Consider the following 18657-nt stretch of genomic DNA (forward strand, 5'->3'; position numbering starts at 1 on the left):
TAAACTGCCCTGAGCCTTGCTTTTCCTGTCTGTGAAATGGAAGTATTTACCAGCCTTCTGGGCCACACTCTGGGCGGCCAGCGACAGAGACCCACCCCAGTGGGCCCGAGCCCAAAGGGAACTCGCGGCTCCTCAATGGGAAGGTCTTGGCTCAGGAGCGGGTTCAGGTGCCGTCTCTCTGTGCTCCACTTCTCCCTTGTTGGCGTCATTCTCAGGTGGGCTTGCCCAGTGGTGGCACAGTGGGCACCAAGGCTCCCGGCTCCCAGCCCACTGGTTTAGCAACCAGAGGAAAAGCCAAAGGTTGCCAAAAATCCCAGGACTGAATCTCATTGGCTAGATCAGGTCATGTGCCCCCACCCCACCCCACCCCCCAGCCAATCACTGTGGCCAGAGGACAGCATGCTCTCTGATTGGCTAAGCCTGGGTGGAGTCTCCACTAAATATATGGAACTGTGAAGTAACAAGGGTGAGTGGGGCCCTGAACAAAACTGGGCTGCTCTTAGGAAGGAGATGGGCATCCTCTCAGCCCTGCACCCTGGGCCGCAAGCACTTCCTGTTTCTTGTGCCCCCCGGCAGAGGCAGACAGTTTCTCAGCCTGGGCATCCTGACAGCAGAGCTCTGGACTCTCCCTGACCCAGCCCACGCCCCAGCAGCCCCTCACACCTGCATGTGCCCAGCCCCACCTGCCTAAGGCAGGGTCTCCTGGCCGCTGCCTTGTTGTTCTTCCCCATCCAACCCTGCTCTGGCCCCCTGGCTGGGGCGTCCCCAGTGGCTGCTCCTCGCTGCTCTCTGGGGCTTCAGCCTCTGCTCCCTGCCTGCTTCACGGGTCCTGGAAGTGGCCACATCCCACTAAGACAACAGCTCTGGGAGGGTACCACCCTCTGCAGCCAGCTCAGCGGGCCTCTGCCCTGCTGGAGGGCTGCTCCCTGGGCCACCACTGCCCCGTGCTGTGCCTGGACCCTCCCATTCTTCTCGTCTGACCCCTCTGTGCCTTCTGCTTCCCCTAAGATTTCAACTGGCCAACCTCACAGCTCTGTCTCTGAGTGGAGTCTGAGGCTTCCTGTCTCTGGAACCATTGTATCATCACACAGGTCTCAGAGCCTGGGTCAGGATGAGGCTGACACTTGCCCCTCCGCCTTGGGGCCCCCCACGTCACCCACCCACCCTGTGCCTAGCTGCCTCCCAGCATGGGGGAGCTACTTCTCTGTTGTCCTCTTCACTGCCAAAGAGCCCAACATTGGCCCTTCCAGCTTTCAGTGTAGCCAGGTTACCATGGCAATGTCCATTATCCCTGCTTAACAGGAGATGAATCAGGAGCTAAAAATAGCCTCCAGAGTAGATGGACGGATGGATGGGTGAATGGATGGGTGGATGGATGGACAGATGAGTGGATGATGGGTGGGTCAATGGGTAGTGGACCTGAATTCAGGATCAGGACTGTTTGTTTCTCTCAGACAAGATAATTCAGGGGAAATCTCAATTAGAACCCCACTCCTGCAAGGCTGGGAGGCTCTGGCAAGTGGGGCCCCCTTACAGACAGAGAGTATTGCTTGCTGTGCGTAGTAGGTCCTCATAAAGCCAAGTGCAGGCTGAGGTCCCTGGGGGCCCTGATGGCAGCCCCTCCCCATCTGAGCCTAGCAGGGGTCACTCGGAAGTTGGGCAGCCATTGAGCCCTCTGACCCCCCACCCCAGGGTCCAGCCTTCCTGACACCCTTGTGTCGCTGGGAGAGCCCTGCATGCAGTGGGCCCGGTCTAGAAGATTCCCTGTCCCAGGGATGAGGCTGGAAGGGGCAGACGCTGCTCTCTCCAGTACTGGGGCAGTCCTCCTCTGCAGAGGTGGGGAGCGAGGGGCTCAGTAAATGCACAAACTACTGCCAGGAAAAGATGACCTTTTATTGCACCTAAGCTCCCAGCCGCGGCCCCACAATGCAGGTGCTGAGGCAGGACGCTGAGAGCCGGGGCAGGGAGGGGCAGGAAAGGGCTACAAGCTGGGCAAAGAGCAGTCTAACTGTGGGGACAGGGGTCTGGGGGCACCCGGCTTCTCCATGATGGGGACGCTGCCTGCTGGCTCCTCCCCATGAAGATCAGGTGCAGAGCAGAGCCTCCAATCCCTCCTGCTCTCTCCTGAGGTGGGGCCGGGCATGGGGGCTACCACCAGCCCCCACACCTTCAATTCTTGCTTCTGGACTTCCCTGGGCCTGGATTTGTTCAGCCTTCAGCCTTGGGGGGCCCCAGAGGACAAGTGGTGGGCCTGGGCTGGGGGACAGGAGGCCTGTGGGAGTCAGGGGGGATCGGAGGAACCCCAAGGGTGCTGGAGACAGGAAGCATCCCTGGCTGAACTCCCCTCTCTGCGGGTCCTCATGGTGTGCAGCCCGGGCCACTGTCCTGGGTGTGGGTGCTGAGGCCTCGGGGAGGAAGCTCCTTGTGGCTATAATACTCCACCACCTGCTTGGGCACCTCGGCTAGGACACACTTGGCCAGGGCTGCGGGGGTTGCCTGCGGAGAGGGGACAATGTGCTCATGTTGGTGGCCTTCCCAATCCTCCGTGCCCCTGACCTGGTCACGCCCCAGCCTCGTCCTCTAGAGCCTGCCTGCCACATGGTGTGGGATCAGCTTAGGGGACCACAATGAGGAATTCACCTGGTAGCCAGAGGAGCCTTTGTTAAACATACAGATCCCAACATAGGAGATGGCAGTGCCCCTGGCCGTCCCCACAGAGGTGGACACTGTGAGTGACATCTGATGGGTCCCAGGCCCTGTCCTGAGTGGCGTACATGCTCACGTGACGCTCCCCTCAGGGGGCTCCAGCTCGCCAAGCACAGAGAACATGGCCGCAGCAGGCAGGGAGGTGACCTCGTGGCTCAGGTCCCGGCCCCACGCTCCCCAGTGAAGCTGAGTGTCTCAGTGACAGAGCTCCTTTGCGTGCGCCCCTGTGACGGGCTTTCCTTTCTGTGGCACTAAGAGGTTTGAGAGACTGCGTTTACGGGCCATGGTGCAAGGCTGTGGTGTCGCTTGGACATTCTTCCTAACAGAACGCAGCTCCGGTCCGGCTCAGGAGGGGAAGGGGAGGGGCAGCTTGGGCTCTGTCCACTTGGTGCCTGTCCCTCCCAGTTTGCTTCCTGAGTGGGCCCTGCCACAGTCACCGGGACAGTGGGCACCTCTGGGGCTGGGCCCTTGACCCCCAGCCTGTCCCGAGCACTCACGTTCTTGAGCTCCCGGAAAGGCACAAATTGGACGATGTCCCGGAGCGCGGGCTCGCCCCGCGGGGAACGCAGGACGCCGTCGTCCCCGTCCAGGACCTGCATGTCCGTGAAGTCGGCGTTGCCCACGCCCACGATGATGATGGACATGGGCAGGTGGGAGGCGCGCACGATGGCCTCCCGCGTGTCTGCCATGTCGGTCACCACGCCGTCCGTCAGGACCAGCAGGATGTAGTATTGCTGGGGACACAGGGGAGGAGTGGAGGCCCCCTTGAGGGCAGCTGCCTCCCCCGCTCTGTCAAACCTCCAAGTCCAACAACCAGTCTTCTTCCCAGAAGGCCGGAGGCTGGCCGCAGACGCCCCTGAACCGTGGTTCACGAGCTCCTCTGGAGTGTGTTCGCTGAAGTGTAACACTTAACACGTTACATGGCAACCGCAGTGCGTCTGAGCCTTGCCCTGTGCACACGCTGCCCAAGGCACCGGTCTCCCGGCACAGATCGAGGACTGAGGCCAGGGAGGAGGGGTCTACAGGGGGCTCCCCACACCCCGAAGAGACCCTGAGACCTGAGGAACGAAACTTAGAGAGGACACCCCGGACGACGGGTGGACGTGGGCACGTGGAGAGGAAGGAGTTCCTAGGAGGTGTCGCCTCCAGTGTGCCACCCACGAAAGCTCCATGGTGGTCACTGTCAGAGTGTCCCTGCTGTGAGCAGATGTACACAGGGAATTTGGGGAGGGGGTGTCAGGAGGTGAGCAGCTCTCAAATAGTCCAGAAAGAGACAGCAGATACATAGGGAAAGAGGGGGCCAGGCAGGACTCAGCGATCACCGAATCCGGGGAAAGGGTGTGCCGAAACCATGGTCCTGGTCTCACCACTCTTCTGTGAATTTGATGTTGTTTTCAAAATAAAAGTGAAAAGAAAGCAGCCGACCAGCTGTGCCCAGCACAGACCGGTGTACAAAACACAGAGAGGGGCCCTGGCTGGTTGGCTCAGTGGTAGAGCATCAGCCTGGCGTGCAGGAGTCCCGGGTTTGATTCCCGGCCAGGGCACACAGGAGAAGCACCCGTCTGCTTCTCCACCCCTCCCCCTCTCCTTCCTCTCTGTCTCTCTCTTCCCCTCCCGCAGCCGAGGCTCCATTGGAGCAAGGTTGGCCCGGGCGCTGGGGATGGCTCCGGGGCCTCTGCCTCAGGTGCTAGAATGGCTCTGGTTACAGCAGAGCAACGCCCCAGATGGGCAGAGCATCGCCCCCTGGTGGGCATGCCAGGTGGATCTAGGTCGGGCTAATGCGGGAGTCTGTCTGACTGCCTCCCCGTTTCCAGCTTCAGAAAAATACAAAAACAAACAAACAGAACAAAACACAGAGAGGTCAAGCTGCACAGCCTTGAAGCACAATATTCTTTGTGCAAGTCAAGAACACGTGCACACACACATGACACCCTATGCACAGCAGAACAATCTCAGTCGCTGGTTGCAGCAGGTGCGGAGGACGGGATGGGAGAGCCGTGGTCCCTCCAGGTGAGAATTCCCCTTGAGCTTTGCGATCAGAAGTGAGCCAGCCGCTTTGGGGCCCCGCGCCTCCCCCCACACCAGCTTCTGCCTTCCAGCCTCAGGGCCTTTGCACGAGTTGTCCTCACCTCACACATAGTCTACCCTCGTCCCCATGCCACCTGCACCTACTGCATGCAGTGCCCCCTGTGCTGCTGCCCCGGGTACCTACAGAGGCCTCCCCAGTGCGCTCCTCGGCCGCTGCCATGCGGGCCACCTTGCTGATGATGGGAGCCACGTTGGTGGGGCCGTAGAGCTGGACCCTGGGCAGGCAGTCCTGGTAGGCCTCCACCACACCCTGGATTCCTGTGGGGGGGAGGCGGTGAGTCAGGCCCTCTGCGGCCCCCGCCCAGCCTCTCGGGCTCCTACCTTCACACTCGTCGTCCTCAGGGTTGAAATTGATGGCAAAGTCGTGGGACACCTGAGTGAACACAAAAGGGACCTGTCAGCTGCCCACCCTCCCGGGACCCCACAGCCTCGCCCTTTGGGAGAGGTAGGTTTGGAGGCCCATGTGGGAAGAGCCTCCCTGGAAGGGAGTTCCCAGGACAGATGGCAGACAGTGCTGGGCATTGCTCCAGCCCCGGGACCCAGCAGGACCTGAGACCCTGGGTTGCATTACCAATAAGTCACCCCCATGGTTTTCTGCCTAAGCCAGTTGGACTGTTATTTGTAAGTGGAGGATTCCGGACAAATGTCCTTCTTCTCCTGTCTCCAGAGGTCAAAGTCAGCCCCTCTGCAGGCTGGGAAGCCAGGGTCCCTGCACCTGTCACATGGTAGCAAGTCCCAGCGGAAGGGAAGCCGCTAGGGGTTCCAGGACCCGGGAGAGCCTCTGCTGGGACGGGCACAGGGGAGACACCGAGGCCCCGGCCTGCAGCTGTCTTACCTCAAACTTGGGGGGGATCCGGGCTCCAAACCCCAAAGCAGAGAACCTCTTGTCACTGGAAGAGAGGCGGCCCTGTCACACAGGGTCCCCGACTCAGGGGTGGGCCTGTGGGTGCTTTGGGCAACACTCAGAGTTCTGAGCCGCTCCTTTGTAACCCAGCCAGGCTCTGTGCCAAGCCACGGGGGAAACCGAGGCACGGTGTAGTGAAGAGCCTGCTGTGGGCAGGTGGGGACAGAGCCCCTGGACGGCTCTGGCCGTCCCCGATGCTGCCTCCTCCCACTTTGCTCCCGGCCCGGGTGCCTGCTGGGAGGGTGGCTTCTTGCCTGCTGCACAGCCGCCCAACCCGCCCCTGAATTGCAGGCTTGCCCCTTCCTGGCCTCAGTTTACTGCTCTGTAAAGTGGGACTTAGACCCTCCCCATGTCTGTGTGGAGGGTGAGCATGACCCTGTGGTACAGGCCAGCCCCACACGGGCACAGGACTCTGACCCCTGCACCACCCCGGGAGCTGTGCCTGCCCGAGGGTCAGCCACCCGGGTGCCTGGTCTGCCAAGAGGAGCCAGCCCCTCCGGCTGCCACCAGCCATGCTGTGCGCTCCGGCCTTGGGTGGGTTCCTTTGGATCGATGAGCATGTCCACGGTGCCCACCCCACGGTCCAGGCCCGAGCTGGAGCCTGGGGCAGGGTGGGCGTGGGAGGACACACCTGTCATAGTCCTGGCAGACCTCGCCCACGGCCACCAGCGCCTGCAGGTACTCGTTGGGCTGGAAGGGGTTGATGTAGTGCAGGGAGCAACTGTTCCGCGGGTCGCCGTTGGAGGCCGTGAAGTCGATGGCCACCTGTGGAGGCCCCCACGGTGACTCCAGAGCCCTTCTCCTGCCTGGCCTGAGGTGGGGTCCTGCACCCCCGTTTGACAGGTAACGGAAATCCAGGCTTAGGAAGCATCTCAGCGCGGTTCCCAGGGCCTGGCAGGGATCCCTGTGGGGACACCACTCGGTGCCTCCTGCGTCCAGAGCCACTCGGCTGGACTCGTGAGCCGGGCAGAGGGAAGGGGCTGGGCACCTCTGAGCTCCCACCGTCTCTGCCACCCTCTCTGAGGAGCCAGCCCTGCGCTCTGGTCCCCGGCACCTGCTCGGCCATGCCCCTCAGGTGAGTCTGATTGTTCAGTGAAGTGAGGGGGATGGAGGACAGGCAGGAGGGGACAGGGGACCCTGGGCTCTCTGTTCAGCTGCCCTGCGTCCGTGGGTCCTGAGAGGGCTACACCGCTTTGTGCTGTCATTCCTGTTGTACCTGGGAGTCAATGCCCCCTTGTTCTTTCCTTGTGCATTTTCTCTGTCGCTATGTTTTTGTTGAGGGTGAGTCCTGGCCACCTCCCTCCCGAGGGTGCCCGGCTTCCCTGCACAGCAGGAGGACCCTCAAGAATGGGCACACGGAGGACTTTGAGGAGGGGCCTCCAGGTTTGGCAGAAGGGCCTCACCGTCCTCATATCTCTTCCCACCTGTCCTGGATGTCAAACCAACTCTGAGCTACCCCCAGGCTGGGGAGGGACCACCGGGAGCTGCGGGGCCTGGGTGCTGACCCCCGTCTTTCTGCGGTACGCTTGGCTGGCTGCAGGGGGGCCCCAGGAACTCACTGTGAAGTGGATCTGGCAGCCGCCCATGATGTAGTCCAGGAAGGAGTAAACCCTGGAGAGCTTCCAGGCAGCAGAGTCAGCAGGGCTTGCCCACGACACTACACCCCCTCCCCCCGCCACTAAGGCCGGAGCTGTAGGGCTGCAGGGGTTGGGGGTTGGACTGCCGGGGTGCCCTCCCCTCTCAGCCCCTCAGGCTGCTTGAAAGTCCAGCAGCCCCTCCTCTGTCTCCCTCTCCCCTTCTCCACTCCACCCGTCTCCTCCCCCATATAGTGGATACCACCAGGCATTAGGAACAGGCCCTCAAGAGTCCCTCTGACATCGGAGGACTTTGGGATGGGGTCGCTCCTTGCTGTTTGCTGTCGGCAGAGCTTAGACCTTAGACAGGGGTCCAGTCCCGAGGGCAGGTGGGGAGGGTCTTCGGGCTGGGGCTGCACTCACCTTCAAGTCTGCCAGGATGACCACCCCCGAGTTCTTGTAATGACGCTTCTTCTGTTTGTACTTGGCGTTCACGCATTCCCACTGGGCCTGGGGGACAGGGACAGGCAGAGACCCCACCCAGAGTGCCAGCACCAGCACCCCACCCCAAGGGGCCTGGGGGACAGGGATAGGCAGAGACCCCACCCGGAGTGCCAGCACCAGCACCCCACCCCAAGGGGCCTGGGGGACAGGGACAGGCAGAGACCCCACCCGGAGTGCCAGCACCAGCACCCCACCCCAAGGGGCCTGGGGGACAGGGATAGGCAGAGACCCCACCCGGAGTGCCAGCACCAGCACCCCACCCCAAGGGGCCTGGGGGACAGGGACAGGCAGAGACCCCACCCGGAGTGCCAGCACCAGCACCCCACCCCAAGGGGCCTGGGGGACAGGGATAGGCAGAGACCCCACCCGGAGTGCCAGCACCAGCACCCCACCCCAAGGGGCCTGGGGGACAGGGACAGGCAGAGACCCCACCCGGAGTGCCAGCACCAGCACCCCACCCCAAGGGGCCTGGGGGACAGGGACAGGCAGAGACCCCACCCGGAGTGCCAGCACCAGCACCCTACCCCAAGGGGCCAGGGAGGCCCGAGAACGTGTCCTGCTCGGTTTCCCAGCTGTCTCTGCTCTGGCCTCCGGGCAGGTGCGGTGAGTCATAATCGGTTCTTCTCCAGAGGACCCAGCACCCACCTGCTTCCTGTGGCTGCTGCTCCAAGAAGACCCCTCAAAGCTGGGTTAGGACCCGGTCCCCAGAGCTTCAGTGACCGGGAGGGGCCCAGCTTACCTGGTCCTCGCTAAAGGCCCTCTGCATCTCGGCGAAGGTGGTGGTGAATTCTCCGATGAAGTCATGCCTCCCGCGGGAGTCATGATCCCAGACCAGGCACTGTGGAGCCCGGGCCGCTCAGCCGTGTGCACCGAGGGCCCGGCCTAGTGTCCCCGGCCCCCTGTCCCCCCTGCCTGGCCGCTCAGCCGTGTGCACCTAGGGCCCAGCCTAGTGTCCCCGGCCCCCTGCCCCCCCTGCCTGGCCAGTCAGCCCCACCTTCAAAGGCCTCGTCTCCTCGCAGCTGCACAGGGAGTTCAGCGACACCTTGAAGGGCTCCCACACTGGGCTGAGGTTGTTCTTCACCACCTGTGGGCAGGGAGGCCGTCTGGGGGTGCTGTCTCAGGCCTGGAGCTGAGTTTCCAGACCTCATCCCTTTGGGAAGCACCTTCGTACCTTTGCCATGTCCCTGGGCCACCTGGGCTTCTTTTTCTTAAATAGACTCTTTTCTAAAAACTGAAATTAATGTATCTAAAGAGGAAATGCTCCCTCACTGCTGTCCCTGAAACGCCTGTCACCTGCAGGTTGTGACAACAATACAATCGCTGAATCCTCCCACTGTCGCTCCACACCCACTGGTTCCCTGTTCACATGGGGATGGCCAGTGCTGGGAGTGCTGACCCCCACAGTCGTGATATCCAGGGGGCACAGGGGAGGGGCGGGCCGGCTGTCCTGCAGGGAATGCCAGCTCTTTGGGTCACGCCCGCGGCTCCGAGGGCGCCAGGCGGGGACCCTCACCTCCGTCCTGTACACCAGCTGCTCGCTCTGGTCGTCGTTGATGCGGTACAGCTCCAGGAAGGGGTCCGACTTGCTGAAGACATCCTGCAGGGGCAGCAGGGTGTGTGGCTCCAGTGGGCGCGCCCAGCCGCACGCTGCCCCTTCCTGGCTGCCCCTGCGTTTCCAGAGCCTCTGTCTCCTCGGACACAGCTCTCCCTGAGAAGGTCTCAGACCGCCAACGCCTTGCCTGGCCTCTAGAGCCTTCACTGGCTCCCCAGCGCCCTCGCTGTAACTTTCTCTGGCCTCAAGTGCACAGCTGACACAGCTCTCCCCAAGAAGGTCTCAGACCGCCAACGCCTTGCCTGGCCTCTAGAGCCTTCACTGGCTCCCCAGCACCCTCGCTGTAACTTTCTCTGGCCTCAAGTGCACAGCTGCAGCCAACACCACCCGCTGACCCAGTGACCTCTCCCCGAGGCACAGAAAGGGCACAGCCGAGCTCACAGCAATGATGGAAACACCATGATGGCCTCATGTGGGACCCCAAGAGCTGCTCACTGAGCACATGGCTTGTTTCCCCAAGACCAGTTCTGTCCCACATCCTCTCACAGGGGAAGGCCTTGACCAGTTCTGTCCCACATCCTCTCACAGGGGGAGGCCTTGACCAGTTCTGTCCCACATCCTCTCACAGGGGGAAGGCCTTGACGCAGGGGCCCCAGCTGGGCTGGGCGTCTCTCATCCTTCTGCCAGCCCCCAGCCCCAGGTGGGCACCCCACACTCACCTTGTCGTCCAGCTTCCAGGCCCGGAAGGAGAGCTCTACATACCCATTGTTTGTGGAGATGTCCTCAGCTATCACCTGGGCAGGATGAAGCCACAGCTCTGAGCTCGAAGGACAGGGCCCACCCCCACCCCTCCCTGACAGGACTGCAGCCCGCTGGGGGGAGGCGTCCGAACCCCCCCAGGCCCTCTCTAGCCAGCAGGATGGGCGGGGGCTGAGTGAGAGGGCAGTGGCCTCAGCTCGAAGGACAGGGCCCACCCCCACCCCTCCCTGACAGGACTGCAGCCCGCTGGGGGGAGGCGTCCGAACCCCCCCAGGCCCTCTCTAGCCAGCAGGATGGGCGGGGGCTGAGTGAGAGGGCAGTGGCCTCAGCTCGAAGGACAGGGCCCACCCCCACCCCTCCCTGACAGGACTGCAGCCCGCTGGGGGGAGGCGTCCGAACCCCCCAGGCCCTCTCTAGCCAGCAGGATGGGCGGGGGCTGGGTGAGAGGGCAGTGGCCTCACCGTGATGGTAGATTTGCCTGCATTCCTGCCAAACTTCAGCAGCAGTGGGCGGGTCATCTTCTTCTGGGCCACAATCTGGAAGTCAGGAAGGTCAGGGAGGGGTTGGTCCCTGCCTCCCCTAGGGACCCTGTGTCCTCACCTGGTGGCTTGGTTCCTCCATACCTGCTGGACAGGCCCTGTGCCCTCGGGTCTGGCGGTCACCAGCCCGAGGACCGCTCCCGAGATGTCCATCTGTGTGGCCACCTCCTGCTCTGCCCAGCACCCTCATTTCACCACCTCATGGACCCCCCATTGCCATGAATCAGAGGAAACTGGGGCTCAGGGAGGCGGTGAGAGAGACCAACCAGGGTCACAGGTGGGTGAGCATGCATGCCCGCTCGTGTGGGCACTGGGCCTGTCAGGCAGCCCATGGCTGGTACAGCTCCAGGCGGTGGTGCTGGGCTCGGGAGTCGGACTGGAGACGCAGCCCACCTCTTGCCTGCTGGTGCAGGGGACCCCACAGTGTGGACACCGGGGCGGCACCCTTCCTGGGTCTTGTCTCTCCACCCGGCTTCCTCCCCCATCAGGCTAGAGCCCTGAGCTGAGGCTGGTGAGGAGACGCAGGGACGCTGGACGCAGCCAGGGGCACCTGCTCAGCGGAGGGCAGTGCTCGGGTGGCAGGGTGTCCTCGCCTGATAAGTGATGACCACCCCCGTCCGGCTGCCAGAGAATCAATGACTTCCTGCGTGGGGGCACTCCACCCTTCAATGGCCAGCGAAGATACAGAGTGCCCTCAGCTGTCACCACGGTGATAGTGGCCCTGACCCTTGTTAGTGCTTACCTGCCCCCCCCCACGGGCTCCTGTCTGGGGGCAGCTGGGAGGACCGTGGCAGACTGAGCCGAGAGCAGGCAGGAGACAGGCTATTCCCACCCACCCATCAGGGGCTGCCTGGCTAACAGCTGCCAAGCTCTCGGGAACATTCTGTGCAGAAGAGGAAACAGGTCCAGGGGTGGGAAAGTTCTTTGCGAGGTGTGGGGGCTCGTGTAGTCCCCCCCAGATTCTCCCATTGGTGGGCTTCACTTCTGGGATCTCTCATTAGGAAAAACGGACAGCTGGTCTGGTAACAGTTAGTGGCCAGTAGCACTTCCTGCCTGCGGCTCTGGGCTGGTCATGCCACTCAGTTAGACTGAGCGCTCCAATAGCCGCTGTGGTGGCTTTGCTCTCAGTGGCCGCGTCCTGGATGAGGAGGGTCAGGCAGAGGTCAGGGACTCGCTCAAGGTCACAGCACTGGGATGTGAGACCAGCATCTCACCCTCCCTCCACCCCCAGTGAATGAGGCCGTGCAGACCTGGGGAGGCGGCTGGGGGGGCTACAGAGCAGGAGGTCCTTGATGGGCGTGTTTGTTGTCTAAAATTTACATGAACATCCAGACATGTGTCCATGGATCTGTAGCCATGCATGTGCCTGTACATGGGTTCGTGCGCACACATATACACGTTCTTTTTTTCTTTTTTTTTGTATTTTTCTGAAGTTGGAAACAGGGAGGCAGACAGACTTCCCCATGTGCCAGCCCGGGATCCACCCGGCATGCCCACCAGGGGGCGATGCTCTGCCCATCTTGGGGCATCGCTCTGCCGCAATCAGAGCCATTCTAGCGCCTGAGGCAGAGGCCACAGAGCCACCCTCAGCGCCCGGGCAAACCCTGCTCCAATGGAGCCTTGGCTGCGGGAGGGGAAGAGAGAGACAGAGAGGAAGGAGAGGGGGAGGGGTGGAGAAGCAGATAGGCGCCTCTCCTGTGTGCGCTGGCCGGGAATCAAACCCGGGACTCCTGCACGCCAGGCCGACGCTCTACCACTGAGCCAACCGGCCAGGGCCTACACATGTTTTTTATGTGTGCACGTACACTGTGCCTGTGTATGCATGTATGTACACACATGCCCTGTGCATGCACGTGCACATGTGTGTGCATTTGTGTCATGGGTGTGCTGTTCTCTTCCATGCTAACGATGGCAGGTGGGAGGCCAGCACCTGGGTGACCTCCTGCCCCACTGCTTTTCCTTGGGGCCGTGTTCTTCCTAATGCCAGTCTTTTTATCTGTGAAATGGGAGGGAGAAGGATGTGCCCTGAACCAGCTCTGGCCCAGGTAGCAAGGGGATGAGTCACACAGACATCATGTTGTGTGAAAGACACCGGACACAAGTGAGAACATCCGTGTGATTCATGGACATGAGGTCCTAGAACAGGCTGCAGAGGAGTGAGGGGGCCTGCAGGGGTGAGGGTGTCCTGTGTGATTTGGGGATGCTCAGGTGTACACAGGTGTCTAAACTCATCAGTCTCAAGCCTTACAGTCTACATAGCCTCTTGTATGTCAATTAGACTTCAGTGAAAAAAGAAATGCCCTCCCCCCACGGCTTCTGTGGGCACTCAGTGTCGGGCACGTGAGATGCTCCGTGCACAGCCTGGCACTGGGCTCTTCTTACATGGATGGTGAATGGCGGGATGCAGTGTCGCCCCTTTACCTGGGGGAGCTGGATGAACAGCCCTGCTGGGCCGGCCTCCATCACAGGGAGGGACAGGGAGGCCTGCGTGCTGAGGAAAAGGGCTCCCTCATGCCAGGAAAGTGAAAAGAGCAGGTTGCAGAACAATGTGTGCAATTTGTGTTTTAAAACCATATAGAGAAAAAATTACACGCTCATTTCCTTTTGTGAGAACACATACTTCTCTCTGGTTGGACGTAGCAGAGCCAGGGCTCAGGGCAGGAGGGAGACAGGTCAGACTTTTATATTCTCTGACTTGTGAACGTATTACCCAGTTCCAAATGACGCATTTTAAAAAATGACTAATATGGAATTTTAAAGAGAAGTAGCCATGGAGATGGCACAGCTAGGGCGCCCCTCCCGAGGGCCTGTGGAGCCTGTCCCCAGCCACCATGCTGTCACACCAGCTCTCAGGCTAGCCCAGCTGCCTCTCAGCCCTCCTGGGTAGTCTCTCCTGCCCTCGCCCCTCCCCAGGGGACAGGGTGCCCACCTGCCCTCGCCACTCCCCAGGGGACAGGGTGCCCACCTGCCCTCGCCCCTCCCCAGGGGACAGGGTGCCCACCTGCCCTCGTCCCTCCCAGGGGGACAGGGTGCCCACCTGCCCTCGTCCCTCCTCAGGGGACAGGGTGCCCACATGCCCTCGCCCCTCCCCAGGGGACAGGGTGCCCACCTGCCCTCGTCCCTCCCCAGGGGGACAGGGTGCCCACCTGCCCTCATCCCTCCCAGGGGGACAGGGTGCCCACCTGCCCTCGCCCCTCCCAGGGGGACAGGGTGCCCACCTGCCCTCGTCCCTCCCCAAGGGGACAGGGTGCCCACCTGCCCTCGTCCCTCCCCGGGGGACAGGGTGCCCACCTGCCCTCGTCCCTCCCCAGGGGGACAGGGTGCCCACCTGCCCTCATCCCTCCCAGGGGGACAGGGTGCCCACCTGCCCTTGCCCCTCCCAGGGGGACAGGGTGCCCACCTGCCCTCGTCCCTCCCCGGGGGACAGGGTGCCCACCTGCCCTCGTCCCTCCCAGGGGGACAGGGTGCCCACCTGCCCTCGTCCCTCCCCAAGGGGACAGGGTGCCCACCTGCCCTCGTCCCTCCCAGGGGGACAGGGTGCCCACCTGCCCCAAGGTGCACTCCATGCCCCCCAGGAAGTCATCATCCTGGAAGCCGAGGCTGCCTGGCCCGTGGCTGTCGTAGACCTCGAAACGCAGCTTCTGTGCCTCCTCAAAGTAGTAGTCGAGGGTGAAGACCTTGGAGAACACGGGGTGCAGGCAGCTCCGGACCACCTCCGTCCTGTCCACCTGCAGCAGCCAGGCGAGCAGACCACAGGGAAGGACTTCCACCAGGCACTCCCCAAGGCCCGGCCCGCGGACTCCCCTCTCCTGGGGCGTGGACTCCTGGGTCACACCCTGAGAAGCCCCGCCCTCAACCTGCCTCCCCCATCAGGACTCGATTCCCAGTGCTGCTGAGTCTCCAGAGACCCTGGACACCTTCCTCACTGAAGTAGAGGTGCCTCCCGGGGATGCAGCTTCTCTGCCTCTCCCCGTCTCATCCCCATGTCACGATGGAGCCACTGAGGCTCAGCTCTCTGGGAGAGGTCTAAGTCAAGGACAGAACCCTGGAACCTGGGCTGGGCAAACCCAAAGCCGGGATCTCCCCCCAGCACCCAGCGGGACAGGCAGAGAGACTTCGGGGGCAGAGATTTCCCCTGGGTCCAGCTGTTTCCGTCCGAGTCAGCCCCTCCTCCTAGAGCACAATCCCAGCTGGACAGATTTCTGTGGTACCCTCCAGGGTCCCACAAACTCTGGAACCCCAAATGAGGCATTGTCTGCATTAGGCAGCACTCAAGTCAAGCAACAAGGGCTAACGAGAGTTTGGGGCACAGGGCTCTTCCTGGACACCCTCTTCAGTGTCCCCACTGCCAGGCAGACGCTGGGCTGGGCTGCCTCCCACCTCTGAGATGGGGAATCCTCAGAATCTTCCAGCCCCAGGAGGCTGGTTGCACAGAGATGACAAGAAACCGTGCAAGGTCAGAGCACGGGGACCTCAGATGTGCCCCCTCCAGAGTACACCTAGGCTCCTGGTGGCCAACACCAGGGTCTGACGTCCCCACTGCCCTGCTTCCCTTCCCCTCCTCTGGCTCTGCCACCAGGACTTCAGCCCTGGACCTCGTCTGCCGGGGCGCCCCTTCGAAGTGAGATGCTGACCGAGGAAGCTCTTTGTACAGCGCAGAGCACCCAGGGCTCCCCACCCGCTCGAAGGAAGGGCTGGGTGGGGAGGTGACAGGTGCCGCGGGCCAAAGGGGAGGCACCCTCAGGAGCAGAGGGTGCCAAGGGGAGAACCCCAACCCTCAGGGACTAAAACCAGGTAAGCGGGGCGCGGGAACCCGGCCCGGAGTAGCTCCAGGGACGAGGCAATAGGCTGGGAAGCCCTCCGGGGTTTCCGGACTCCCGGGATCAAGTCCCGGCCCCGGAGCCGCCGCTCCCCTTCCCTGCTCCGAGGCTTTGCGGGCTGAAGGATGAGGACCTGGCACAGAAGCGAAGCTCCTGGTTCCCCCGCGCACAGAGGGGGACCCGTGACCCCAGTCCAGCCCCTGCGTCCCCACTGGGCAGGCCATACCGCTCACTCCTGCGCGCCCTCACTTCCACGCCCCACAGTCAAACCCCCTGCCCGCAGCCTCGAGACCCCGCGGGAGCCTGGGGGGGCACTCCAGCCCGAGCACCCCTCTCCTCCGAGAGCCCGGTCCGTCGCTGTAGCCCCCAGCCCGGCCCCCGCCTCGCCCACAGCTCCTGGCACCCTCTCTCCAGACCCGGGAACCTCACCTCGACCCTGCGCGCCCCAGCTCTGGACACCCGGCCCCGCACCGCACTAGCGTGGCGAACCCACCGTGGTCCCTGCGTCCCCGTCCCCAGCCGTCGCCCGGCCCTACCTGCCCCCACTGGCCCTGCGACTGCAGCAGCAGCACGACGCTAGGGTCGGACTTGGTGAGCGGGTCGCGGTCCAGCAGGTGCCGGCAGCTCAGCCTCAGCTCCACCTTCGAGGCGCAGGGCGCGGGCACCGCTCCGGGGGCCGCCGCCGCCCCGCGCTCCCAGCACGCGCTCATGTTCCCGGCGCCGGCGCGGGGGACCCGGCTAGGCGCACCGAGGGGCCGCTGCCCGCGAGTCAGCGCCGCCGCGCGGGCTAAAGATGGCCCGGTCAGGCGTGGCCGCGCGTCCCTGCACGGGCGCGGGCACACGTGGCTCCAGCGGCCGCCACCACGCGGGGACTGAGGGGGTGGGGCAGGTGGGACAGAGGACGGGCGGGGCCTGGGCAGGGGAGGAGTAACGGGGGGGGGGGACAGGGGAGAGGGCAGGGGAAGGGGGCTTGGGCCAGGAGCGCGGGGAAAGGAGGGGCCCAGGAGGGGCTGGGAGAGAGAACTGGGCAAGGGACTGCCAGGTGGGGGGCCTTGATCCCACAACCCCTCTCCACGACCCTCCCCTGAGGAAGCCCCGCCCAGGTGAAGGGTTGAAGCCAGGGTGCATCTTCCTGGACTATGCTAACCCCTCAGGTGCCCTGGGCCAAGGTCCCTCTGAGGGAGGAGGGGAGGGAGCAACCGAGCCCCAGTTTAGCACCAAATCCTCGGGCCCCTTCCCTGAGCTCTTCAGCCCCATCTTCAGACTCCGAGGTGTGTAGTGATGGCCACCTCAATCCAGTTAGTGGGTGCCCACTGTGTGCCAGCACCTTGCCGGGGCTGAGGCTGGAGACAGAACAGCTGGAGTTCCCTCTCCTCGAACTTGTCATCCAGGAGCAGGGCTGGCCCCTCACTCTCCAGGGGTGCCTGGGCTGAGGGTCAGGGTCTAACCAGGGGTGCCTGGGGCCCTTCCACACCCATCCCCCTCGCTCTCCAGGGGTGCCTGGGCTGAGGGCCAGAGTCTAGCCAGGGGTGCCTGGGGCCCTTCCACACCCATCCCCCTCGCTCTCCAGGGGTGCCTGGGCTGAGGGTCAGGGTCTAATCAGGGGTGCCTGGGGCCCTTCCACACCCATCCCCCTCGCTCTCCAGGGGTGCCTGGGCTGAGGGTCAGGGACTAGCCAGGGGTGCCTGGGGCCCTTCCACACCCATCCCCCTCGCTCTCCAGGGGTGCCTGGGCTGAGGGTCAGGGACTAGCCAGGGGTGCCTGGGGCCCTTCCACACCCATCCCCCTCGCTCTCCAGGGGTGCCTGGGCTGAGGGTCAGGGTCTAACCAGGTGTGCCTGGGGCTCTTCCACACCCATCCCCCTCGCTCTCCAGGGGTGCCTGGGCTGAGGGTCAGGGTCTAGCCAGGGGTGCCTGGGGCCCTTCCACACCCATCCCCCAGAGCTGAGTGGCAGTGGGGCTGAGCTCCGTGGGAGGGGCCCCACTCTCCCCTGTTCTTCATCCTCCCACCACCTGGTCCTGACGGAAGCCCTGCAGGAGAGGGGTGTTGGCAGATCAGAAACCACTCTCAGCACATTCTCTCTGCAGATTTTTGCCTAAAAATAAGGCACAGACTTGACCAAAAGCCATGGCTGGAGGGAGGCAGGAAGGTGTAAGGCCAAGGGGTCCAGAGACAAGGGGAGCAGAGACCAGGCTCTGTGCACTCGGGCTGCTGAAGGCTCAGCCGTGGCCACCAGGACCCCAGAAGGTGTTCCTGGGGTCAGAGGGCTTGTCACCTGCAGGAGAACATGTCCCCAGGTGACATTGGGTGTGGGAGGTTGTGCCACAGGGAGCACTCCCCACAAGGAGGATGTAAAGAACAGCGTCCCTGAAGACTGAACAGTGAGATTGTGCCTTGTGTGCCCCTGGAAGGCTTTGAAGAGAAGGCGAAGGTCCCAGGGCCGGATTGAGTGAGTTGGACCCCAGCACCCAGGCTGACTTCCTGAGCCCCTGTCTAATGAAGCGAGGGGTAGGTCACACACAGAGAGGAACGTGGAGCCAACCTGAAGCCCCTTCTCCCGTCCCACCCAGACCCTGTGCCCGCCCCTCTCTGAAGCTGGCCTGGGTTCAGATAGCTTTGGAAACCAGCTTGGAGCTGCTCTGGGCTTACCATCCCCTGTCTTTCCCAGCCCAGCTTTGCAGGGAGGGGGGAGGGGCGCTGAGTCTTTAGCTGCCCAGTTGTGCACGTGGGCTGTGGGGATCTCTTGCACTTGCCTCCCAAAGCCAGCTTCCCCAGATCCCGGCCTGGGCTGCTTGCCGGACGGGACCCCTCCGCCATCCTGAGCTTCTATAGGGACAAGAATAGGGAACCCGGGCGAGGGGCTTACTCTGGTGAGCACCCAGCCCCACGAAGGCGCGCGCAGTCGCTCCTGGCAAGGCTCAGGGTCTTCCTGGTCAAGCTGCTCCTGCCGGGCCTTGGGGAACTATCCCGAAGTCTAACCCCCGAGCCCGACTTCAGCACCAAGGACAGCGCAAGCACCGGGCGCTCTTCTCCGGAGCTTCCGTGCCGCCTGCCACGGGGGGTAACTCTCCCGGCCCATCCCCCGGAATACGAAAGGAGGGCATCGGTGACTCGCTCAGGGCTGCCCAGAGTGCGCGTGGTGATGCAGGGCCCCTGGTTCAGCTCTTAGACAACATATGCTTTCACCATGGTAAGTGATAGGTGACGTTTC

The 18657-nt window shown here is 63.1% G+C and overlaps 1 protein-coding gene across 1 annotated transcript; it reads right to left on the reverse strand.

Annotated features, from left to right (window-relative positions):
• Window positions 1–1872: 1872 nt before the first annotated feature.
• On the reverse strand, window positions 1873–16225 carry CPNE7 (copine 7). The gene is made up of 15 exons (XM_066242241.1): window positions 15983–16225; window positions 14172–14354; window positions 10549–10623; window positions 10048–10122; window positions 9290–9373; window positions 8771–8860; window positions 8516–8614; window positions 7696–7782; window positions 7258–7317; window positions 6330–6463; window positions 5630–5684; window positions 5116–5167; window positions 4919–5052; window positions 3204–3440; window positions 1873–2496 (listed from the first exon to the last, which is right to left on the reverse strand). The coding sequence occupies exons 1-15, from the start codon at window positions 16154–16156 to the stop codon at window positions 2359–2361; spliced, it is 1677 nt and encodes a 558-aa protein (XP_066098338.1). The 5' UTR covers window positions 16157–16225; the 3' UTR covers window positions 1873–2358.
• Window positions 16226–18657: the final 2432 nt, after the last annotated feature.

This window comes from Saccopteryx bilineata, chromosome 9 (genome assembly GCF_036850765.1).
Source record: "Saccopteryx bilineata isolate mSacBil1 chromosome 9, mSacBil1_pri_phased_curated, whole genome shotgun sequence".
Classification (NCBI taxonomy): domain Eukaryota; kingdom Metazoa; phylum Chordata; class Mammalia; order Chiroptera; family Emballonuridae; genus Saccopteryx; species Saccopteryx bilineata.